Source organism: Orbicella franksi, chromosome 14 (genome assembly GCF_964199315.1).
Source record: "Orbicella franksi chromosome 14, jaOrbFran1.1, whole genome shotgun sequence".
Lineage (NCBI taxonomy): Eukaryota > Metazoa > Cnidaria > Anthozoa > Scleractinia > Merulinidae > Orbicella > Orbicella franksi.
In genome coordinates, this window is record NC_138158.1 from 6,192,322 (window position 1) to 6,219,360 (window position 27,039).

The following is a 27,039-nucleotide window of genomic DNA, read 5'->3' on the forward strand; positions in this document are numbered from 1 at the left end:
CCTTGGCACCAAATTGGACTCAAATGTATCGCCCCAAACTTAAATCACTCTTGCCGTTTCACTAATGAGATGGACTCAATCCTAAATAGAACTTGAAATGGGAAAAAAAACATGGCAGCCATGTAGGTGGCATTCACAAAAGAAGTTCACGAGAAATCTGTTTTGTCAATATTGATCATCATGGTGCGGGTGACGTCATAACCGCACCATATCAGGGAGGTGGGGTGGGTTGGAAACTCTTTGTACTACGCATGCCATGCCTGCCAATGTGAAACAGCTCCCCAGTCAAGATATAAATGATTGCCCTTCTCCCCTCTCCCCCCCCGCCCCCCCCCCCCAAAAAAAATTGAGTTCGCAATTACACTGTGATTACTCTTAAGAAAACCACCTTGAACGGGATGACATGAAAAGTGTGTGATAAAACGAAGGAGGTTAAAGAAAATGGATCTCTAAACTTCAGATGCTGCTTGTCCCTTATATTATTCTCTTTTTCTAAGACTCGTCGACATGACAACAAATCAACCAAATTTCGATTCATTGCCTTTACGTCCGACCACAATTTTCAATTGAAAGACAAAGCCACTTCTATCGTGATATTCTAGCTATTGTAAACAATTCAACCTATAATTGTTATAACGTAATAGTTTCGCAGCTATAAGCAAACATACGTTGCTTAAAATGCAATACTCTTGGGTCTTGGTTGGCGCCCAGTCTTCCCCTTCTGCGACGCGTCCGAAGAGGGCTGGTGAAGACTCGAGTCATCTTGCCACCTCAGTAGATCCACGTTCCCAATACTCTTTGGTCGGACGCGCTTCTCACTTTTTGCTCGACGAAGCTGCACTGGCTCATCGTGAACCTTTTGGAAAGCAGCTAACATGCTGGTGTGAAGTTTCTTTGGAACGGGTTTTTCCTCGGGCGTGTAAGTCTAGAACAAGCAAGTGACGACGTGTTAGGTAGTTGTTACAGTAAAGCGAGAAACAGAAAATATGACGATTTGCGAAATCACGTTTAACTAGGAAGGCTTCTAGCAGTCTGAAACCCGAAAACAATAAGTCAGCGCTTAACATAAAAGTTGCGGCAAAATACAGAAATACATGTACTCCGGTTAGCCTGAGTACCACTTTGGTTAGCCTGAACAGTACAGCACTCCGGCTAGCCTGAGTAGCGTTTCGGTTACCTTAAGTTAGCGCTGACTTGGGAATGGTTAGCTTTTTAATAGGGTGCAATTCCTGTATTCAACTGCACGTAACATAAAAGTTATATTTTTCTCCTGACATCAAATCACTGACGAAAAGCGCTAGTCACAAAGCATAATGTTGAATTGCTTTTATTTGTCGTCTTACAAAGTTCTTTTCCATTATAGCTCTTAGTCCTCTTGCAATTGGGAAGATACACTATGAAATTCCGGTTACAATACTCACAAAAGCTCTAAAGCTTCCACTCTCTTTTAAATCCACTTCTACATAGACGCCTCTCTCCCTCTCTTTAGAAAGTTGAGTTTCTAGTAAATCTCACTCCCAGCCGAACTTCTATTTTGAAAGCTTCTCCTTTATTACTTTTACACTGAATCTTGAAAGCCGATAATAACATTCTCACTGTCTAAATAGAGGGAAAGGAAGATTTCTTGCCGAGGTACGGTCGTAACATAAGTTATACATACTTCAATTGGTTTATCTTCTTCTTGCGTTTCTTTATATTCCTCCGTCCTACAAAAAACAAAGGCTATTAAATTTCTACTTCGGGGGTGCAAAGTAATGTTTCTGCTATGCTCAAGACTACAGTTAAGGAGAATCCCCCCCCATTTATGTTAAATGCAAGTTTACCTCTCACCATTTTGACAGCGTTTTACTGTAGAACACAAGTTGGATCCTACCAACAATCATTCTCTTTTATTACCTTTCAAATTAACTCCATAAAGAAAGTTTGTTTTACATGGCTTGCCTGCAGGCGTATTTTGGGCGCGCGAGTGCACATTTTTGTATTAGGCCGCCATCTTGGATTTCCCCTCTCCCCCATCCCCTGCGCCAACCCTCTACTGGTCAAGAATCCAATGACAATCCAAGATGGCGGCATCGATTACAATCCAAGATGGTGGTTTCAAACTCTAGTTTATCGGGCGTTCCGTTCCAAAATAACGCCTGCACTGCAGGCCACAAATGACACACAATGGGCGTTTGCCACTTGAGAGCGTTTTCACAAATCAACAACCGAAACAAACGAAATAGTTCATGATTCAGTGATTTATGATCCCAAGAGTCCAAAATTTCCAGCCTCAATAAATAACTGTTCCGTTTGTGTTCCAGCCGAAATTACCAAGGGTTTTGGCTAAATGGTAAACATCTCATTCAAGACTGAATTTTCTAGACTTTTTCACAGCTGCTTAAAGGAACTACGTCACTTTGCGCATTCTGAAAAGGAAGAACATGGCCTAAATTTTTCAAGTTCGTCGTTTGTAATCCGTGTCAATCTTCTGCATCCTTCAGTATGCTTGTTTCTTTATGGTTTATTATTATCTCTCTGGTGTTTTTCGTTCTTAATAAACTGCTACTTTCAGGTTTCCTTCCATTTTAAGCTTATTTTCTACGTGGCCAAAATAGCTCAAAATGCCGTGACTGAGCTCCTTTAAATTGTGTACATAATTCCGATGATCAGTCATGTGTTTGAAAATGTAAAACGGTGACTTACCATATTCATCATTTTGTGGTATTTACCTGTCTATAGAATATTTCGTCTCCAGTGACTGGTCCTTGGGGCTAACACCACCGTTCATCTCCTTATCATGTGGGACATCTGACACACTATCAGTAGAGGTACTGTGAGCACTTTCCATCGAGTTCTTTGAAGATGATCTTGAGCCTTTGGTTTTGTTTGACTTTCGACGAGAATCTGAATCGGCTCTCTTTTTCCCCCCCTCAAATTGCGAACGAAGTTCTTGTGGCAAACGACCAACACTAACACCTTTGTCCATTCTGTCTGTGTCTGCATCAGAATCTTTGAGTCTTGATGGTTCTCTTTCGATGGGTATTCTTCTGTGCCTTTCAGAATCTGACTCTGTTGAAGACGCTGATTTGCTCCTGAAATCTCTTACCTGACTACCACCACTTTCTTCAACATAGTCCGAGCCCTCCTCCGCTTCCATCCTCCTGCGTTCCTCGAATCTCAACTTGGCCAGCTCTTCTTCCTCCTGCCGCTTCCTCTCCTCTGCCATTCGTTTCGCACGTTCCGTTCTCTCGACAGCCTCTTGCGACCTGGCATTCAGGAACCTATCTACATCAAGTCGCTTGCCTGTGTTGATCCGTTTCTCGTAGTCAGAGTCTTCCTGCGTCATATGGGGCCCTCCGCGGTAAGCATCAGACTCGTCCATATTAACAGGCGCACTCTCCACATCCTGCTGACTTTGAACACTTACAACTTCTTGCACCACCTCTGGGGCCCTTTTGCGTGGTTGCGCTTTTGGAACGACTGATCCTTCCTTCTGGAACATGGAGAACTGTTGGTAGTTTAGCTTTCCAACATTCTTGGGTTTGTCGCTATCTGCTTCATCTGTGTCCATATTTAAGCCTTCTTCCGTGACAAGCAATCCTCTGGAATCATCATCTTCCCGTCGCTGTGGACCCTCGCCCTTAATTCTCAACATCTCATTCCGCTCTTCTCTTAGTCTCCGTTCTTCTAATTCTTTAGCTCGTCGCTCGTTTTCTTCCGCTTGTCTTTGTTGTTGCTTTATATACCACTCCCTGTCAAGCTTACCCACACTCTTTCGCTTTTCTTCGTACATCTCGTCCTCTGTTGGACGCCTTTCTAAATCCTCCTCGTAAGGACTGCTTTCAATCAAATCAACAGACGCCATCTGGACAGTTTCGACTTCCGGTTCCGGTAACTTGTATTCTTCTGTCTTCTTCTGCTCCACCCGCGGCCTTGACTTCAGCTCTGGTTCTTCCCTCGGACCCTGCTGGAACTGCAACAGCTTGTTTGTATCAAGACGCCCCACGCTGTAGATATCATTCTCAGTGCGGCTGACAGGAACACCATCGAAGGAACCAGATTCGAATTTCAATTTTGCTGCTTGTTTCTGCCTACGCATTTCTTCCAAACGCATCAGCTCTTCTTCCTCCTCCTTTCGTAACCGCTCTTCCTCTTCTTGTCTGAGTCGTTCAGCTTCCTCAAGCCGACGCCTCTTTTCTTCTTCCTTACGAGCTCTCTCCTCTTCTTCCCTCTTTCTCGTCTCCTCTTCTCGACGGATCCTTTCTTCTTCCCTGGCCCGGGCCTCGGCTTCCAGTCGTCTTCGACGCTCTTCCTCTTTTTTGAGTAATTCCCGCTCCTCACGCTCGATACGCCTGCGTTCCTCTTCTTGAAGTCTCTTTCGCTCTTCTTCCTCTTGCTTTCGAAGGAAGAAGAACTGATTTTGGCTCAATCTCCTGACATCCTTCGATTTAATTTTCACTTCGTATCCTTCATCTTCCTCTCCTCCTTGGAAAATCATGTCAGGTTGGGATTCAACGACCTCATCATGGACAACCTGAACAAGTTCATCTTCTTGAACCACAGATGTCCTTGATTCCTTTTTGGATTCCTTCCTGTTCTTTTCTGCATCTGACCGTGTTCTGGCCACTGGGACGTCTTCTCTCTTTTGCTGTTGCAAGAAAGGACTGTTGTCAAGAACCAGCTTATTGACCTGACCTTTTTTCACTTTCAGCTCAAATTCATCATCGTCATCATCATCAACATCTTTTCCCTTGGAATCTTCAAGATCGTTTTCATTCCTGGGTGCCGTCTCTGTTACCAACACTCGTTGAGTTTCTAAAGTTTCTTTCTTGGGCCTTCTTGTGATGGGAACCTCTTCTCTGTTTTCACTCATGAATTGAACCAGTAGATTGGGATTAATTCTTCGAATCTCTTTCGTTCGAACCTTTGCTTCGAATTCATCATCGACGGAATCCGTGTCGTCCTCTTCTTCGGCTTCCTGAGCTTCTCGTTCCAGCCGTCTTTGCTCTTCCAATCTTGCACGTGCAATTTCTTCCTGCTCCTGTTGTTTTCGTCTTTCTTCCATTTTGCGCCACTCAGGGACATCATCATCGTCTTCACTTTCATCGTCATACCTCTCCAGGGTGGTTGCTCCATAAGCATTGATTTCGGGCTGAAACGAAAACAATTAAACATTTGTTAGATAATGTCAGTTTGATAACCTTAACAACTTTCACACCAGCATGTCAAAATGACTAAACATAAGGACGTTTTTTTTTTGTTTTTTACATTAAACTATTAATTTACTCCGGTACCTTATATTATTAAGAGATTGATCTCGCCCGGCCCCTTTGTATCCTTAAGTCTTGAAGTGATAGGTGTATTACTTTGCAGAACCCTATCTCATGTAGATGTAGATGTAGATGAGGTAGTCATGGCATATATGTATCAATAGTATTTTGTAATCGATCATGGCAATATCTGGTATACCGTGAGTAATTGTCCTTGTGTAGTTGCCGAGTGTTCTGGCTGCGAAAGTTGCACGTTGTTTAGAGGTTTCGTCGTTACTGAAAAGTGCTTTGTGATACAGTGATACATTTAGAACAACACGATTATAAGGTAAGCAGACTTTTGTTGCATAAACTACAACGAATCGTCATTGCCATGCCTTTGTAATCCGGCTCCTCAAAGATAATTATGGGCGAATCTAAGAATTATGAGAAAACACTACACGTAATGAAAGGCGGTTATCTTCACGCAGCTTAACGTAAACGAATGATTGTGTTCGTATGTATTGTTACGGACCGTAGCATGCGTGGTACGACAAATGAATACCTCATCTTGTTCCTCTTCCCACTCGTTTCTCGGCGCTGATTCCACGTTGGTAGGCTGCACATTCTGAATATAAAGTTCTTCTTGGACAGCAATTCTAGACGCACGAGGAACGTCCCTGTGTGGTACAGGGACAGTATCTTGTTCCTGTGTTTGCAGGAAAGGCAAGGTATCAAGCTTCAACTTTCTAATTTGCTTACTCTTAACTTTCTCTTCGTATTCATCCTCCACTTCTCGTTCTTTTTCTATTTCATCGAAATGGCTGTCGACAACAGGTGCTGATTCGGACACCTGGACACTGGCTCTGTCAACTTTCTGCTCCTTAGGTTTCATCGACTTGTGAGGCTTTTCTGGTTCTTTCGCTGGCTCTCTCAAAAACTGACCCAAGAGATTGGGATTTATCCTTCTTATCTCCTTTGTGCGCACTTTCGCTTCAAATTCATCATCGCTTGAATCGCCTTCCTCTTGTTGATCTTCCTCCAGGGCCTCACGTTCCAATCGTCTTTTTTCTTCTAATTTTGCTCTTTCAATCTCTTCCCTTTCTTGTTGTCTTCTTTGCTCCTCCACTTTCCTCCATCCAGGAATTTCGTCATCTTCACTTTCCTCTTCGTACGTGTAGGTGTAAAGCACTGAGGTGTCAGGCTACAAGTGATGAATATAGTTTAGCTATCCATGTAGTGCGTATGTTTTCTGCTCCCCCAGGGATAACCATGCCAGATATTGAGCCATGCAGGAATTAGATGCATAGCGAAAGAAGAGCACGGCAAAGGCTAAACTGATTAAGGTGCAGAGCAATTTAGTAAGCAGGCCTACAGCAAACAGAACAAGGATAAGAGTAAGCTGACTGGTGCACAGCAATGCTAGATATTAAGTCATACTGTAAGCAGGTGCACAGCGCATGCAGAACAAGGGGAAAAGTTGATTGGTGCACAGCCATGGAAGATATTGAGTCATGCAGTAAGCAGGCGCACAGCACATGCAGAACAAGAGCAAAAGTTGATTGGTGCACAGCCATGCAAGATACTGAGCCATGCAGTAAGCAGGCGCACAGCGCATGCAGAACAAGAGAGAGAGTAGTTGAATGGTGAACAGCCATGCTAAATATTGAGCCATGCATTAGGCAGTGCACAGCGCATGCAGAACAAGGGAAAGAGTAAGCTGATTGGTGCACAGCCATGCAAGATATTGAGCCATGCATTAAGCAGGCGCACAATGCAGACACATCAAGGGAAAGAGTGAACTGATTGGTACAAAGCCATGCTAGATATTGAGCCGTGACGAAAGTATGCACACAGCGCACAGTGAACGATGTAGGGAGTAAGCGTAAAATCGTTTTTTTTTTTTTGTGAAGTCAAGTGTCTGGAACGTATGTGTTTATTACTAGTAGCCGAAAGGTGCAAACTCGTATTGCAAATGGAATAGTAAGGGGCATCAACTACCAGACTGACTCACAATGGAGTCAAAGAGTAACTTGTAGTCTGTTTTGTTGTTGTAAGATATGTTTAAGAGTATCGTGCTTTGTCTAACGCTCAAGCGCAAATGGCACATGCTGATTTATTTTATTTGCTCTCTTGCGTTACTAAGCAGCAAGGGGACAGCCGGCGCTAGCGCACATTTATGCAGCATCTGGCTACGTTACAGCTACACAAGGTGAAAGCGTTACCATAGAATCCCTTCTTTAATTGAATGATCATGACATGCATGACACAATCCAAATACACAGTTGGGCTTTTCCTTACCTCTGTTTCGGTCTTTACTTCGCTCACAGGACTGCAAAGAAAACAAAATATAAAACTTGGTACGTTTTTTTCCTTACACTGCTAGAAATACAAATACAAACTCTGACCATAGCGTGTAAACCATTTTAATTTCGCTTTAACTTTTCCATTGGCTGTTGCGTCCTATTTGGTTTTTCTCATGCACAACCTATTCATATAATGAGGCTCTTTCAGATTTAAATATTTTTTTTAGCCTGCCCATAGTTAATAGAGGGGAATGGTTACGAAGCCCTGCAAACATCAAAGGAGCAAACAAAGACAGCTAGATATATGTTGGAAGGTCTACGACTGTGCACAATTTTCTTTTTTGCGCTCATACACGACGCATGAAGTACGTAACCAGAGCGTTTCTATTGGTTAGTTCGTCAGTCTGATGTAAACAACTATTGTGTTTTGTGCACGGTCAAGGTGAAAAAAGCGAACAAAAACATACAACAAAGAACTTAATCGGGTTTCATAACCATTTCTCACTAATAACTATGGCCTGGTAGTTCAAATGTAACCATAAACACATGCACTCATAACAAAAGAAGCTCTTACCTAATATCTTCAATTTCAAGCTCTTCCTTCTCAGGTTCCTTAACTTTCAATTTAGCTGACACAGAGGTCGTCTGTGTTCTCTTAGGCGCTGGTTTCTCTTCTACATCAGCCGGTGCTTGTTGAAAGCCAGCCATGAGGGCTATATTCAGCTTTTTGGGCTGGAAATGCCCTGCAAGTTCCCACTGCTTCTCCTCTTCGGTTAGTTTGTAAACTTCATCTGTGTCCACTCGAGGCAATCTCTCTTCTTCGCTTTTACTTTCACTTTCACTATCATTCTCCTTTTCACTTTCAGTTTCGCTCTCGCTGCTACTTTTAACATCACGGCTCTCAGTTTTGATCTCCATCTGGATTGGCTAAAGGGCAAGCAAAAGATAAATATAACTAATACGTCATAGTTACCATTTGTCCGTGTGACAACGAGTCTTCGAGCGAAACAATTCCTTTGAAAATGTGTTCCAACTTCACGTTCATTTTCACGTAAATCAAACTCATTTTGATATGAAAGGCTTTGCACTAGGACTCGTTTTGAAACAGAGGCACAAGGCAACTCGTAAAAGGCCTTTTGCACCAGGAAATGGAAACACCTTTTTCCAGGGTTTCTCGTTCCCATAACTGGAGTGGAAAAAAGAAAAAAGTGTGAACAACGTTGAAAATTGAATAAGCATGCAGTCCGCAGATTTTCCCGCCATTTTTTTCAAAGAGGTACAAACTTGATGCAAAATGTTTGTATGTGAATCTGCTGTCAACAAAACTGCTATAACTTGACTTGCATTGCTTGTATTTCACTTGCACTAGCCCACGAGTATTCAGTGGGGAATCCCCTCCCTTTGCGTTTCCCTTTATTTTCTCCCAGCCCACCCCTAAAACTCTTGCCTTGGGACAAGCTCTACTTAAGAGAGCTAGCTCGCAGGTTACCAATCCTCCTGGTATCGAGGTAGGTTATCTAACACATAAAATAACTGAGATGATCAAATTCGTTCACTGTATGAACACAAACAGACAAGAAGCTAAAGTTACCTCAGGTGAACGTTCTTTAGCTTGACCGTTGCTGCAAAAAGGTAAAAGAAAATCAATTAAATTTATAATAAGATTAACTTTGGAAAAAAAAAGACGGAGTTTCGTTGTCATCATGGCATAAAGCAGAAAGTTAATACAGTAGGCCATTTTATAGCTGTGTACTTAGTTACCTAGCCTTTGAATGGCAGCGAGGCTGAATGTGATCTTGCTTTGATACAAACCTCTCTGCTTTTCTCATTTAAATGCAAACTAGTTAGCATTAAAACAACTTGATTTACACAACAAAAACAGTAAGGTCTGTATCAAAACAAGGTCAACGCCAGCCTTGCTGCCATTCAAAGGCCAGGTCACTGAGCAGACAACTGTGAAACTGTCTATTGAATAGTGATCAAATTGCGTAATATCTCTTTTTAGATCGAAATAAATTCAATGTTTAACTGTTATTTTAACCTCATAGCAATGTTTGAATCATGTTATCAAAATGTTGTCACGGTACAAAAAAAGAAGAAAAAAATAGGCAGTTCTGTTTGCAGCCTGGGGAAAACGAGTTGCTTATTTGAGACTGCAAAACGGTCATTTGGGCGAGTTCGGTCGCAGGCGGCCCAGACGCTGAATACGATTAATATGTGACAATATGCTGTTGGCGATTGCGTTACAATTTTAGCCGTTTACAAGACAATGTATGAGAATGCTTCGAAAATTGCTCTTAATGCTACGCGTAGAACATAATTTAAATAAAAGTGGCTTACCTTATGTTTTTACTGCGTTATTATGGTATCTCTGTGGACTTAAACCGCCTCCAGGAACACAGTGATATCAAAATAACGCAATACAAACATAAGGCAAGTCACTTTTATTTAAATTATTTTCTACACATGGCATTTAGAGCAATTTTCGAAGCATGTAAACGGCTAAAATTGTAACGCAATCGCCAACAGCATAATGTCACGTGTTAGTCGTAGGCAGACTGTGTTTTGGTCAACGACTGCGTGACAACAAACAGCGTGACAGACGACGTGACAATTCGCGGATAACTTTCTTACTCTCGCAGCAATAATTACCGGCCACTGGACAGAAAAAAAAAAATAAATGTAGCTGTCAACACACAGCTGTTAAAGACCGTGGCACATAGTAACGCGAAAAATTTACAACACTCTGCAGAACGACTGATATGAGATAAAACTTCACTATATTAGTTCAATGATTTTATGGTAATTATCCTCTAAGGAGGTTAAAAGACCCTCGTATTAAAATAGTTTATATTAAACACTCATGCAACCGTTAGGTTTATTTTTAGCAACTTTTTCCTCCATTTGGCACGTTTTAGACGTTGATATTTTAGCTACTTATTCTTTAGAAAGGTGTGAAACTCAAAACCTCAACTCGACTCAGGAATTCACGCTTTTAATCCCTGAACTAACACTACGTGTCGTTTGAATTGACAGACTGTTTTTTGGGATATATATTGGCCTCGAAATCTTTTCAAGACAAAGATGGCGAGTAATACCTAGCGATACAGCAAAGCAAAACAATTGACAAGGAAGCTACAGTACAATCAAAACGAGAGAAAAAAATTGGATGCGATTGAATATGTGATCACCACCTTATATGCTGCATTTTCGGTTCAACAAGGAACGAATTTGCCTCAAATTGCCCGAGGAAAGAAATCTAAGTTTTCTCACCTTAATTTTTCATCGGCTGCCGCGCTGTTCTGCCAATCGATTTTAAGTTTCGTGGGTACCAAAGCAGCTTGATCGTCCGAAGTCTCTCCTTTCATCCAGTCGTAGCGACTTCCGACTTTCGTTCTAGGCTTAGCTTTAGGTTGCTCGGGTTGCGTCTCAGACAGGTTGTGAAATACAGTTTTCTGAAGTCGCCCTGGCTGGAAATGTCCAGCGCTTTCCCATCGCTGTTCTTCCTCGGTTAGGTTTGTATTCGTCTCTGCTTCAACAGACGGTGTTGTCGAGGTGATAACCTCGATATCACCGACCTCCATGGCTTCTTCGTTGTCTTTATCTTTCAAAGGATCGAACTAAAATGGAATATTTGTCGACTACATTAACAATTACGTTCGGTAAGCGATCGGCCACAAATGCTCAGCTAACGAAGTGCACGTTCTGCACTGTTAAAGCCCATAAACATGCTTGCTATGTAAATTTGCTCGAGAGACTCTCAAGGAATACAAGCGAGTAGACCAGGTGATATCAATTATTGCTTGAGAGACCACTAGCGAAAAATTAACTAGCAGTGTAACACAGAAGGCCATCTAAATTACTTCAACAACTTGACGTTGATTTGAATAGACAGTCTCCAGACCGTGTATTTGTCAATATAATCGGTAAACAAAGAAGGTAGAATTTGAATATGCACAGAACTTTAAAGCCTGGAAAATGTGTGGAATCAAAGCGGCAAAAAGTCGACTGAAGAACATAACTGATCGGCTTTTAATAGTTCCAAATATGAGATGGAAAAATGTCAAACAATACAAACACTTTTAACAGTTAAGACTGACAAAGATAAACATAATTTTATGCTTTGTAAATACTTCGGCATAAATTGAAATATTCCAAAACATTGACCTGGTTACGGAATGTCTGACACTGAAAAGCTTCGTTCAAAAGGAATGAGTTCACACGGGTCCACATATTCTTATTTCCCAAGAAGTCATTTACGAGACTAAAACAAGACTCTTTCCTGTTAAGTTGCCATGCAAATATCAATTATTTGTGTCTGCCATGAAAACGTGAATCTAGAATTTTTTGGATGGTAATAACGCAGTTAAAGTATTTTGCAGTTTGTTTATGTTTGGGTCTCTAGGGAAAACCTAGACTATAGACAAAAATCTGGGCTACTTAGGAACAAAACAGACAAATATTTCGAGCTGCAAAACTAAGCCTTATTTTCATCCGCGTTGACTTGAAACCTGTGAAGTGGTCAAATAGTTCTTCTAGTCTTCGTCATTGCAAAAACATTAGTAATTACGAAGTGCTAGCCCGTTTGCAGATAACCAATTAGTTGATTCTGTAATGTTTAAACGAGAAATTGAACGTTGATCAGTGCAGGGTAAAATTAACGGTCTTTAAAGACCCTCTCAAATTTGTTGTGGTATAATGTTACCAACTCATCAATACCAAATCGCGTACAAGCTGTCCGTCAGATTTTACGACGCAAACTTAATTGTGGAGTATGGAAACAAAAGAAGAAGAGACCGCAAAAAGTTTGAAATTAGGACAAAAGAAATATACTATACAAAGTGCGTTGCTTATGATGAAAAGTAAAACAAAATTCTTGCTCTTTTGAAAAGTTTGTAAAGTTTTGAAAAATCTCAGGTTTGCTCCATGTCAAGCCTTATCATTCAAACTATACGTCCTTGGCGAATTTTACAACTTTTGTTTCAGCCACAAACAACTTCGATTCAGGTAATTAAAACAAAATTAACATATTACGTTCATTTTCACTCACCAAAACAGTCCTTTTTTCTCGTATTATGGTTGTACTGCTCTCAGGCATGTCTTCGTCCTCTTCAAACGACATGACATTCGTTTGTGGCTCAGAGAACGATTCCCACATATCCACTAACGAACGCCTCTTCTCCTTCATTGTCATTTCTCGGACAGGTTCGTCGCTCTGTGGCTTTGCGTCGCTTTCGGATTGTTTCTTAGCCTTGAGTTCTTTGGCCGCTCGTCGCTGGTTTTCCTCGATCCTTCGCTTTCTCTCTTCGTGTTCGATCTCTCGGCGTCTTCGATCTTCCTCTGCGTTGTTGCTAGCACGAGTTCGGCTGTCCCATGTTAAGATGGGCTCGATGGCTGGCGCGGATGACATGCTTGTAGGCTGGTGTATAAAGAAGATTGCACAAAGACAGCACAATTTACAACTGTACTGCTACGATGTAGAGTTAAGGATTCGACAGATGTAAACGTATGTAGTGGCATAAGCTCAACGGTTATGTAGATAAACCGATACCAGTAAGGGATTAAACATGCATCAAATTTAGACTCTTATTGTTTTAAACTAACTGACGTTAATTGAAACTGCATTTTATTGGACAAAAGCAAACCTCGGAGGTGTAAATGGCTTGAACTCGACAATCTTCCAGGAACTGCGAGTTTCATCAGCATTAACCCAAAACTAGGGTATACTTTTGGTAGAAATACTTGAAACGTTGAAAAATAACGAAAAGTGACCAGGAATCATACCTATTTAACATGTAAAGAGCATTTCTTCTGCATAATGCTGGAACCTTCCGTTTACGATCTTTATGATCATTGAATCTGCTTATTTTGTCTTTTAATTCTCTGTACGTGCACAAAACGTGTCAGAAATGAGTGTGACAGAGTTTGCAAGCAAATGCAGGTAGAGAACTTACCAACTAGTTTTGAAAACCAGGGTACATTTTCTTGAATGTGAACAAAGAAATTTCCAGCGATGTACAAAGAGAAGTAAAAGACAACGTTATTGTGGTATAACTCGTTCACAACTACGAAGATGGTCTACTACGAAATCTACCCTAATAGAATTTGGTTTCAAGTCAAAGTGTCTATGTTGAGTTCTAGTCCTAAATTCTCATAACATGCCCAGTTGAACTCGTTACTAACAGAAAAGCCAAAAGAAGTTTCAAATTGTCCAGTGGTGGGGACTGCCATTATAAACTTACAGTGTACGGGATATCTATAGGGAAAATGACTTCTTAAGGAGAATTCCTTACCTCATCAAGGTCAAGAAGGTTTGCTGTCAAAACTGGTTCACTCTCCACTTCTCCTTTCTGAGTAACTGTAATGGGGGCCTCGATCTCAACAAGCTTCATAGGTCTGGGGAACATCTCTCCTTCAGCGCTGTTTGCCCTCTTCCTGAACCTTGGACTAGGAGTCGGTTCCTTCTCAGGGACGGACCCATCTGTTGAATCATCCCAGTTCATCAGGTCTGCGGAAGCTTCAACTGGTTTCACTTGCGTCATCATGAAAACCTCTTCGTCTGGTATCTCTGGTTTATCGCCTTTTTTCAACTGGAACGTGAAACTTTCCTTCCTCGTTTCTGTTTGCCTCTCTTCAATTTGTGGATCTGTCTTTGGAACTTTCCCGGCATCTGCGCCCGACGTGCGAGTGGATAAATCCTCTTCGCTTCCAGGAGACCTCTTTAAACTCAACTCCTCGGCTGTTAAACGCCGTTTGTTACGTTCGCTTCGACTTCTTTGCCTCTTCGTAGTCTCATCCACTGGACTCTTCGACCCATCTCTCGGACTCTCGACTTTTGGAGAAAGATCCTTCTTTTCCTCAGAGGGTCTCCGACCTTGGATTTCCATTGCTTCTGATGACAGTCCTCGTAGAAGCAACCGCTCTCTTCTCTTCTCCATTTCTTTGATCTTCTCTTCCAAGGAATCATCAGATGTTGATCTTGTCGTTCTATGCCTGGACGAGTCACTCCGTTTCCTTTCAACGGGTTCCTGCTCGAATCGGTTTCGACCCTCTTCAAACTTTGCTTTCATAATGTCGCCAGCTCTCTTAATGTCCTCCTCTTCACCTCTGGCGTCGCCTTCACGGCCTTGGCTTCTTGACCTTTCTTTGCCATTCAACACAATAGTCTGTTCCGTACTATACTCTACTGCTTCCATCGAAACCGTGACATCTTCTGAAGCCTTGTCAGGTTTAGACGAAGCATCTTTAGCTTCTGTGGTTTTACGAGGTTTTTCGTCTGAACGAAGATGAAAACGATACTCCACTTTCTCAGTTTTAGTCTCAACCAAAGTATTTTCCTTATCGTCGTCTTGAGCTTTCCTATAGCAACCCGTCTCCGGATCATACACCATCATCTTGCGCCTCTGGCCCCTAGCTTGCCGTTCTTTTTCAGTAGCACCCTCCATGTCTTCAGGTTCCGTTTGATCTGTAATTTCCTTCAAAGGAGCGTTTTCCCTCTCAGGAGATGGGATGATGACTTCTGTCCTATACCTTGTAATAATCTCAGGAACTGAAGATACGGAATCCTGATTACTCCTCTGGGCTTCCAATAACTTCTCTTCCCGCAGAAGTCTTTCCGCTTCTTGTCGAATGTATTCTCGTTTCTCCTTTTCCTCCCGAATGCGTTCCTCCGCCTGTCGTCTTAACTCTTCCTCTCGCTGATGCTCCTCCTTAAGCTTCGACGAAGTCTTCTTTTTTAACTCCTCAGCTTTGGCCTGTTCCTCGAGCAGCTTTTTCTCAGCCTCCCGTCGAATCTCCGCTTGACGCTGTCGATATTTTTCGATCCTTTCCTCAGCTTCAAGTCGAATTCTTTCCTCGCGATCCTGGATTTCTTTTATCTTATGTTCAGTTTCTTTACGTATCTCCTCTTCACGCCGGACTTGATAGTTGTTAACACGATCGTCTGAAATGAAGGAAGTTAAAGATTAGAATTGTAAGCAGTAATTAAGGGTGCTTTCTATTAGCGCAATTGCCAAAAATTCCGGTATCACATTGCGTGTATTTATACCTTTATTATTACACTTAAAAAGGAATATTATATATTAGTTTAGGTGTTAAAGAGTCAAGAAAAGTTTTGAACGAATGGAGTCCGCTCGTGTGTTAAAAGTTGGTCTCTTTTCCTTTATGATTAGTAGCATGTCATAAAGTAGGCATTCCAGCTTCCCTCTGCCCCTCTTTTAGATGTTGAATTGTTCATGCATATTTGGTCAGTCTAGGTCGTGACTCTCTCGAAGATCTTTACGTTGATTAATATACGTTGAAACAGGTGTCGGCGTGTGTATCCGAAATAAATCGAATCGCACTCTAGTTACATTTGAATTGTGCCTCCTTTATTCTTATGCCAACCATTAACCTGACTAGACAAAGGAATCATGTAGTGTACTTTTTTCTCTGAACGTAATATCGAGCGTGTAAACTTGGAATAAACAAGAGAACGTTGTTATGACTAGGAGAACCCTATTGCTACAATTCTTCACTTACCACATTCTGATGTTTATATTGAACAAGTGCCCCCTTTCCAATAAGCACCCTTCCCTGAGCTACGAAAAGGAAATTTGCGCCCGGGGCACTAAGTTGAATCGATGAACCATTGTAGATCATTGTTTAAACGAATGTTAGATGGTGTTTAAGAAAATTGACCGAAGTTTCAACGGTGACAGTTGTTTGACCACCTCTAAACGTTGGTTACCTCAGGCTGTCTGCAAGATTTGTTTACAGTATAAAACTAGTATACGATTCAGGCTTCGGGTAGTGGCGTCGTGTTTTCTAGAGTCTCAAGTGAGACCTATATTTAGCCAAAAACCAGGTTTAACATGACCATATTTAGGCTTCCTGAATTTGCTTCTAAAAGTTTGTTCAGGTGTTTAGTGTTCACCGTACATAATGCACGAAAACCTTGACAGGATCCGAATAACACTTGATCACCCGTAGCAAGCAGACTTCAGCAGACTTTAGCAGACTTTAGCCTCCTTCGTGCGGTTGTTGAATATGTTTTTGTTTTCTGACGAATTCTTAGGTTTTTGCCGACAAACCAACTCTTATCGTGAGAAAAATATTTTAGCACCAACACCTATTTGATAAACTATGATTAGCCTGAAATAATCATGAAGCCAAATAAATTATACATGGGGTTCTCGCCTTCTTTGAGCTACCGAAAGATGCAAAAGTTCTCAAGTTCCCGTTCTCTTAGAACACAGGGCCCAAAACTTGACAAAAGTGTCATTTAAATGTAGGCCAATAAAACTTATCAATTTCAAGTGTTAAGGAAAACACCAGCATTTAAATTACATGCAAGTTCCGCAACAAGCACTCTCCGTATATATTAACCTAAATTATGTTTAAAATATGAAGGAATACGAATGTGTCTTTTGAAGAGGTTTTACTTTCCAGTGCTGAAAAATCATGCAAGTAGTTCGTTCGATTACACAAAATAAATCCGACTCTCTCGTTAGTTTTGAACTTTGAGGCAAACCTGGCAGAAACTCATGCGGAAAACGTTTGCAGAAACGCTGAAGTAGAAATCGAGATAAATACATCTTGTTCTAAGAAGGCTTCGACATTCAGAAAACTTAATAACTATTCTAATATTGTGTGTAGGAAAAAAACTGTCGACAGTTTCAAAAGTTTCGAAAAGCTTGAACATTTTGTCAAGATTAGGAACGAAGGACTACAAGATATGTAAATTATTAAACAATGGTTAAGTGTTGGATTTCCATTTCAACTTTGGCAATCCAAACTTTGTAATTTTTGAAGGAGCGATGATTTAGTGTTAACTTACCGACTAAAACTGAAATTCTGTTTTCTTGCAGCCGTTGATATTCCTGAATCTTAAGCCCATTCTCAGAAGTTTACTGAACTATTCAAGGTAAGTCATCTGCACTTCGGAAGTCTAAAATAACACCAAAACATTTCGACAGCTGCTGGCATGAATAACAGTCACAAAGCGAAATGGAATTGGACGAATACGAGAACTGACAAACATAATGCGTCAAAACATCATTGTGTGTCACAGTAAGACAAGGAAATACCGCCAGTCATTTGCATGTTCCAATGAAGATGTTCTGTACTGAAGAATTGCTTAACATCGGGAAATGACACCTTCAAGATGTCATACTTTCAACACTGAATAATTTAACATTCTGCGAAAGGCAGCTATGAAGTGAAATAGATCGTATGAAATGTGTTCTCAAGACAAGAAAAAATGCTGCAAAATCGTTTCAACCCGTGATATAACAACACATCAGGGAACGAAAAAAAAAACGTTTCAGGGAAAAAAAACCGATAAAATATACATGATAAAGAAACTCATGTCTTGAACAGGATTGTTTAATCATGATGATCGCATGGACTAGACTTTCTGTCGACTCATCGTAATTGGCGTCCAATGCATTATGTTTTCCGTAATTAAAGAGCCTGTTGCATTAAATAGTCAGTGAAATTCAGGCCTTTTTAACAATTTTCTTTCCCACTCTTGACCTACTTAAACCAAGGATACCTAAATACCAAGTCAGGATTCGAGCTGAGACTCGAGTTTCGGGTTCTGGCATTGATATTAGTTTGTCTCGCTTACACCCTACTTCACACTAACGTTCTATTGCTGCCGTCCACTCCGGTAGGAAAAAGCCGTTATCTGGGTCTGTTACGGAACGTCAAATATAGCACAAGAAAAAATACTTTTCCACTCCTAAGGGGCTTGGAATCAAACTGTTACACAGAATAATGAGCAATAACAAAACGATTGCACGTTTTGTGTCCTTAAGTGCGAAATCGATTTGTGACCTTGATAGATACTTTAAAAAAATTAACATAACAGAAAGGCTTAAAGCGAAGTCCTAGTTTGACGTATGAAATGTTAATTAATATCTCTTAGTTAAGTAAGATAGTTATTTCGGGAAGGAAACTTGACTCACGCATCAAATGAGTTCACAAAAATATCGTGCACTTTTCAACAAATTTGGTTGTTTTAATTTTTATGTAAATTATTTTCGAGTGAGCTTAGGGCAAACCTTTTAGAATCTTTTTAGAACAAATGTGTGAAGTCGGGTGTTCGTAATAGCAAGAATTTTTAACACCTAATTTCTCCCAAGAAAAATGGAACATGAAAGCGTAGTTAATAGAGTGAAATAGTTAAGAAACCCGGTAAACATCAAAGAAGCAAACAAACAGGCTAAGATTTACGTTGGAAGGTCGCTGACCCTGCATATCTTTTGTTTTATGCTCATAGACTACGTCTGAATTACATAATCGCAAAGGTTAGTTGTATGAGCACACATAACCACCTTTTGTAATTTGCCAGGTTTTGTGCAGGGTCAACACACAAAATAGATGAGAAAAACATGCAACAAAGAACTTTGCCACATTTCATAACCATTTCCACCTATTAACTATGATGAAAGAGAAAACGATCTGATCACCAAATGGAAATGTATGGAGTAGGGGAATTTGTATGTGACACAAAGATCTTGTTTCTCTAATTTCTTCCACATGTCCGTAACACAGAGTGTCAAAGGCATGTATTTTGAATCAAGAAGAACATTATTTAGTAAACACTCATCGTGGTCTACTGCAAAACCGGCCAATCAGATTGGTTCTGTCATAGTTGACCACTTGGTGATAGATCACAATGACACGCACGTTGAACTTGAAGACAAAAACGATTTCTTTTTACCTAGAGCTACCTTAATATCATTGGTTTTTGTCTGTCATCCCTGAAAGCGTCACTAAAAATATCAAAAAATAGGAATCTCGTGCGCCAGTTAACTTAGCCTCATAAAGCACTACATTGTTAAACTGTTACTGTCACACCTAGCCTAGGCGAGGGTTTTTACAAGGGCCTTCAAGTTCTCCCAGTCTCACCCTCACTAGTAATAACACTAGCGCGGAAGCTCCTTGAAATCCTTTTAAAGCTGGCGCAGTTGTAAATTCATGATTATTCAGTCTAAAATTTGTCAGATCTCTAAGATTTTATGTGATACTCCGGGATGAACTAGCATATCCGTGGGCCTTAAGGCAGCGGTTAACGTGAAGGCCGTACGTTTTGGCTGGGTATTATGGTTTTAACGCAAATATCTCGTTCACGTTTCAAGCAGTCAAAAATCTCTCTGCCCATCCCACATATCTACGCTTTGGGCTGTTTTGTAAATTTTTTGGTGAATTTTGGGTATAGTTGGGGATAAATAGTTTTTCTCACAGTATTAATACAATTTATCGAAATAGGAAATTTTGAAGATTTGATATTGTTTTAAAATTAGAATTTGAAGTTAAAATTAGTAGACGTACACCAAACAGTTGTCCACCAACCTGGGGTGCCCAAAAATTTTTTTCTCCTTTTAATCCCTCTTTAAACTTCCTAAAATTTCACTTACATTCATGTTAACCCCGCCCCTCCCCCTTTGAAGGCGGACAATTTCGAATAATTCTTGACGTTTAAATCAAGTTTTTAGTGCCAGATATATTCATCTGATATGGATAGAAGTTAAAACGTGCGCTTTAACATGTTTAGCTAAAGAAAAAAGAAAATGAAAAACAATTCGAGCAAAATGCTCCTCGTTCTCTGCTCACCCCAACCCCCCTCACCGGTAGCCTGCGAACGCAGACGTATTTCCGGCTGTCACTTGGTTCCGCCGAAAAATAACGTCTGCGAACCCGAGCCAGAAAACGATTTCTGTGACGTAGGAATTCTAAGCCAATCACAGTTTAGCTTAAATAACCCCAGAACTACTGCGCGAGGTATTCGCTGCGAGGAGCACCTTGTGTGAGGCATTTCTTAGACTCCCACGTCCTATGATGCCATGAAATTGCTGTTTTCATTTCTAATCTTGACAGACGTGTTAAACTCGTGATTTTCTTCACACCTATTAGCTTGACAGTAGCTACAGCTTGAATTACCTTAAAATCGTTTGCTTAAGAAGGCCTGGATTAGTCTAGGGTGCAGCTAATCCAGGATTAGACCTCGATTAAGTGTAATCCTAGATTAGCGCGCGTTAGTCCGGCTTTAAAACAATCCAGGCCTAGCCACGAGATAAACTTCCCTTGTGTGGGCAAGCGCATCAGGTAAGGATCTATCTTGATCAACCATAATTTTCTCATAATAAACATAAGAACATATGTGTGGAAATCGATAGGGAGAATCATCATTTTGAACAAATTAATGTTTAAGCAAATTTCATGGGTCACCGCTAATATAATATGCATGTAAGAACATGCTAGTAAAAAGTCACTCGTGCACAAAATTAAATGCCTTAATTGAATTCGGTTTTCCAATTTTTCACAACTGGGAAATTATGCAAATAATAAGAAGCAGATTTGAACAATTTTTTTTCTTTCTGTGTTTGATGCTGGTTTTCAGTTGCGGTAACTTCAAGAAATGAATTAAAAACAAACTACAAACTACGGGCACTGAGTGTCACTTAAAGTGCTAAGTTTGTTAAACAAAAAGTCAAGTCAAATATGGATTTTAATATCGCATCTTGTCTGACATCCTTGAAGAAAGCGAAAGCTTTGTGAAATGAACGTTTTTAAGAATTTGTTTGCAAAGTAAAAGTCAATAGCGCATGAATTACAAAATTGGTAAACAAAATCGAAAACTAAAGAAGCACAACTCAAATTAATCAAAGCCTTGATTTTTTCCCACGTGAATTAGCTCATTGTGGGTGTTCTAACGCTTGATTTCAGACAAATTATTTCATTCTATCCAAACACTTGTACAACAGATTTTAAAGTAGCTAGGTTTTTGAGAATTTAATAATACTTCGGAGGGTCGATAACTGGCGAGAAATATCTACGAAGTAGATCATGAAATCAAGCTTATAGTCGAGGCGGTCTATAAATATGGTATCGCACAGAATGACGCATACAACCACAGCAACAAAAAGAGTACAATACTCCTTGACTATCGATTATTTAAGCTGCGGTCAACGACTACAAACAAAGGCGTCCAGTTGCGAGTAGACGGAACCTGTAATCGCGCAATTCACAGAATACCTGACAACGAAACTCTTTCAACTATAAAAGAAAACTCGCAATGTTTCGACGGAGCCATTTTGTACATGCATAATCACATGAAACCCATACCTGAAATGATATTGTACTCTCGCTTTCGTAAAGGTACACCTCTTCGCTCAAAGCTGCTCCACTGTCGTAAAAGATGGTGGAAACATGCCACACACACAACCGCTCGACCAAGATCGTCCAATGTCGTTTTCCTGCCTTGCACCTCGGCTAGCACCGGGAAAAACGGTCCCTTGGGTTGTGTCGTCGCAAATAATCGCTTCTCAAATCCGTTTGTCGAGTTATTACAAAATGTACAAAGCGTGAATGCCGGTTCGCCATTCGTAGAAGGTCTTGGATCCGTTTTTAGGTCCAATGTCGCCATGTTATTCGTTTGTGATACAGAGATAACAAAGTGTTTTATCTCATCTACGAAGCTTTAAACGAACGATACACATCCACATAAGAAAGTCGGGTTCGTTAATATTAAAACGGGTTCATTTTAACGTCCTTAATCTCATCAAAATACCAGTCATCCATTAGATTAGTGTAAACTTCATTGAACAGTTTGTATTTACAAATGAAGAACCAGCGAGAAGCCGTGACAGCAGAATAATAATCGCAAATCATATGCAAGCCTGGCTAATTTATGCGATCAGGAACGGAATATAAACTAAGGCAACAATTAAAGTTCAGTAGAACTGATACTTTGGCGCGAAAACCGATCTCATTGGCTTAAACACAGGTGTTTGTTTTCCGCGCGATTGAGGAACACAATAAACTACAGCATTCCGCTGAAATAAGTTTCGCTTCGAACAAAATAACAAATTCGTTCGGTCGGCTCAAGATAACGTTGCTTGTTAAACATGTTAAATTCAGAATTTCTTAATCTACAAGATGTTTTCTCTTTCGCTTATCAATGCTGTTTCTTGCTTTTTATGTCGTTTGAGAACGCTTTTCCAGACTTAAAAATCTGGTAAATAAAAAGGGTACAAATTAATGAATTGCCCAAAAAATATCCGATAATTAAATTTATATTTAAACGAAAAGTGATTAAGACCACCTTACAAAGGACTTAATTTTAAGCAAAAAGTATTTATATACATGTAGTGGTAAAAGACAATTCATTTTAACCGTCCAGCTTTTGGTAATATTTTATCAATGGTTTATTGTTCGACATGATTTTAGTAGACACGATGAAACTGCCAATGAGTTTGTTGACAGAAATTATATAAACAATAGCCTCCATTTGACGCGAAAATATGCTCGGATATTTGTCCGCGGTCATTATCTGTTCCGAGAAGCGAACAGTTTTCCGAGAGCGAAGCTCGAGGAAAACTGTGAGCTTTGATGAAAAGATAATGTCCAAGGACAAATATCCGAGCATATTTTCGTGCCCAATGGTGGGTATTGTGTTTATCATCCTTCAAATATTTTTCGTAACACGCGCAGTTTTGAAAATTAGGGAATATCACTCGGATATGCCCCAGTTTTAGCTGGGGAATATTTAGCCACGTGATGCGTTTAGACAATCGCGCGCTAGCGAAAATAGTTGATGGATTATAATTAACAATTAGATTATGAGCTCGAGATTTCTGAGGTGATGGTTGATGAGGCCGAAGGCCGAATCAACGATCACCTCATAGCGATCGAGAGCGAATAATCTAATTGTTTTAGTAGAATTCTAACTGAATTTTCCTTCGAGGAAACGTTTTTTTTCGACCACACCAAGCCACTGAACACTAATGGCTGATAGTGTGCAATGGCTCAGCCAATCAGATTACAGCGTTTGTATTAGCATACTACTGTAGTAGAATTCTACTTATTCGAGATAGAGACGAACATCATACGTTATAACAAAAACTCTTGACAAGAAACAAACGAAGACTAACCCTGTTTAATTTGATGCTCATGAGGAAGTTCAACGGAACGACTGCTATAACATTAGCTCAAATTTACCACTTGGAAAATATAAAGAAAAAAATAAAGAGAATTTGGGGAGAGACAAAAACTAGAAAGAAATGCTTCACGAACTATTGGCATTGAATGTTGTACTATCACCCTTGCGTAATGAATATATGGAGTGTTAACTACTTATTAACCGAGAGTGAGGTCAATACGACAAGGTCGAGGTTTGAGATTTTCCCGTGAAGACCGAAAGTTCGAGGTTAATAAGTTGTTTATTATATGGCTTTTTGCTTTGTTTTTACAAGCCCGTAATCAGCCCGTGGGCATTACGTGAGATAATGCCCTAAAATTAGCCAATCAGAGTGCGCGTTATATCGGCTACAAGAACAAGCCATATAATAATGGCTAAATGACTTGCTCCCAACTAGGTAGTTTACAAGGTCTACCGAACTGTGAATGACACCAAAATGTCAACGGCAGTAAGTACACTTTCCATGCCAATAAATCAATAAAATAGTTTGCAATGCAGGTATCGTAAGATTGCAGAATGCGAACATTTGAGGAACAATCTTTTACAGAAATTGCAGTACCTGCCATGAGAAATTCCGAACTAAAATACCACTTATGCAAAAGTTTTGAAACTATCTCAGAAGTTACTAGCTTCTTTACCCCCGCCGACTTTACCTTTTCCAAGTTCAGATAGACAAAAGAAAATGCAAAAAAATAATGTTGTCCAGTTTTTGTGATGTTGAATCATTCAGAAGTCTTCAGGTCTCAAGCTAGTCCGGGCTGTTTTTGTATGAACGTAAATATCAAAGGTCCCTTTACTTACAGTGTACTTTCTTTTACTGTACTTTATTTATATAAACTGCAGTGTTTTACAACTGAAGGATTTCCAGCCCCGAGAAAATCTGTAATAAAACACAGTGTGTAAGTAAAATTACGATAATTTCACTGTGATGATTTCGATGACGTTATGATTGATATCATCTTAAATTTGTTGAGTGTATGATAAAAACATCTTCAGAACTTCCTCGGAAGTCTTCCTTTGGGAATCTTCGTTAATTTTCGGAAATTTCTGGAAAATGTTCGTACACGTTCGTGTGGCCTTCGGACAACTTTTTGAGCAAAGTGGTCGAAAACCTTCGGAAAATCTTCAAAAACGTCGTTATTAATATGTTTATATAATAAACAAAATAATACGTGGTTGCTTGAACTTTCTTTTATATGCTGCTCGCACGGTGATTGGCTGTAAACGTGGTATTTCACGCCACATTCAACGAACTCGGTTATTTTCAACTCAATACAATACAATGATACAATACAATACTTTATTAAACCACGCGACACCTAGGAGCGCAAGCGCTCGTTAAAACGTGTGTGTGAACTCAAAATTGTATAAAAGAAGAAAAAGAAGTAAAAATATTTCCCTTGATTATGTTTTTCAGTTACTTACTGTCGATTATGTCAAATGCCCGCCATCTGAAACCGAACTCTTTCTCGTTTTCCTTGTTAGTTCGAGATGGCGGTGTTCAAAAACCACACAAAAACCACACTCTTCGCTTCATCAAAAACGTCGATTTTTAAATGTTGAAACCCATTAAAGGAATGAAAGCATGCCAAAAAAACCAAGAACATCGACTTTCGATTGCCCTCCGTGCCAACTGAAAACATCTGCCTTGCTTATGGCGTGCGTTATTGAGAACATAGACTGTGTCCCTTAAGAGAGATTAAGCTAACCCAGTCTCAATTGTCGCATCGACTTAGGGATCACAGTTCATTTTGCAAGTTTAAAACAATGGCGTCTAGTGATTATTTGCCCTTCTCTTTTGACTCAGAGTGACTCATCTCAAACAAAAACATATGAATAAGCAGTAAAAAACAGCACGCTCACTTTTAAACAAACCCAATGAATTTCCTTCCTGCGGATTACCGTTAATAGGCTCTCAAAGAACTGTGACCCTGGTGTACTGTTGTGTAATATTTTATAACCTCCACTAAAATTTTTTCTAGGTTTTTCAGCTAAAGAAACCCCAAGCTATTGGAGATTTTCCACAAATGCTTCCACATACCTGCTGCTACAAGCGTGTTTTGAAGCAATATGCCGTTCACATGTTCAAATGTTTGTAGTCTTATGACTTACCGCACGTGTTTTGTGACTTGGTCCTAAACCGTGGGTGAATTTTAGTGAATAGAACTCACGAGCCTAATCTTTTGAGAACACGTACCGCTAGGTTATTTCGTGCTTTAGGTGTTGTATTAAAGAATGAATGAACTATAAACGAAAAGAATAATTGACATTCGCTAATCGACCCTGACAGGGGGGTTAGCTAGATTCACTTAAAGGCGGTTTGACTTTAACTTTTATACCAAAAGCAAACAACATTATGAGAAGATCTGTCTGAAAGAAACGTCATGAAAATGTTTATAAAATCTGACCCCAGAAATTTAACTGATAATCACTAACGGTTGTTGCGTAGGCTTGGCTGTTTCTAGACGAGAAACAAAGCGTTTACCATTTTAACTTTTCCAGTTTCAGAGCGACTCGTGACCTTGAGGAAGGCGTTACCAAGGTACATACCGGTTAAAAAAATCTGAAATATTATATATCTTGTGAAATGATATGGTATCGGTAAATGTACGTCTGAAGGAGACTAGCAGGAGAGAAAACTTGAGTTAGAAGACATAGATAATTTGTTAATTCATTACACAGCTTTTCGTCTTTGAAATCATTGTTTTTTCCTTTGTCCATCAGACAGGAAAAGCTATTGTCCCTTCAAAATTCCTTTGTATTTGTATGTTTCCATACGAAAGAAACCCAGAAACCGGAAGAAACACTTTCGTTCGAAGTAAAACGCTATAAAAACGAATGAATAAGTTTTTGTTCGTGTGCAGGTGGCATTTAGAGATACAAGGTACTTGCATTAATGAGCTGTTTATAATCGGATGTGATCACATCAGCGAATTATGCGCGAAGTAGTTTGGAAGAAACGTAAATAAATGGAATGCAAAGTTCCCGACAATTGCCGTCGCTTGCCAAACACGCAGAGAACTGCAGTGCAAAGTTATTTACAAAAAGATTAATACAGTTTATCATGCGGCGAATCGACGACAACGGCATTTGTCCTAGCTTGTTGTGTCAGTAAGCTAAATATAAGCTTAATTACAACCTGGGGACTGAGCGTAGCGCGAGACAACACAACACAATTCTAAAGCCCCTGTAGGCAAAGACAGAGCAGTTTTAAGTCTAGAATAAAAGAAAACTTCTCTTACCTCTCAAGGAAAAGGCGTAGCGAGGCGGAGAGCTAGCTACGGGGTCTTGTTCATCTTGTGTACCTTTGCCATAACGAACATGTCGTTTGGTAAACCTGTGCGAACGCGCAGACGCTATGTTTGAGTCACCAAATGTCACGACTACAATGATACTGGCAAAACAAACAACACGTACAAACAAATAAACAGTTAATCACGCAAAATATAAATGTGGTGATAAGTATCCCAAGGAGAAATAAAATAGTCGCACAATATTGTGTGAAATTTATCCAGAGTTAAAACAATGCATAGAA

The 27,039-nt window shown here is 40.1% G+C and overlaps 1 protein-coding gene across 1 annotated transcript; it reads right to left on the reverse strand.

Moving 5' to 3' along the window:
• Positions 1-334: 334 nt before the first annotated feature.
• On the reverse strand, positions 335-26,830 carry LOC145468076 (uncharacterized). Its single transcript, XM_081451746.1, has 11 exons — positions 21,650-26,830; positions 13,831-15,479; positions 12,588-12,956; positions 10,811-11,157; positions 9,129-9,159; positions 8,112-8,464; positions 7,533-7,563; positions 5,797-6,435; positions 2,712-5,134; positions 1,661-1,706; positions 335-925 (listed from the first exon to the last, which is right to left on the reverse strand). Exons 1-11 carry the CDS (start codon positions 21,948-21,950, stop codon positions 674-676), a joined length of 6,441 nt encoding a protein of 2,146 aa, XP_081307872.1. The 5' UTR covers positions 21,951-26,830; the 3' UTR covers positions 335-673.
• Between the last annotated feature and the right edge of the window lie 209 nt (positions 26,831-27,039).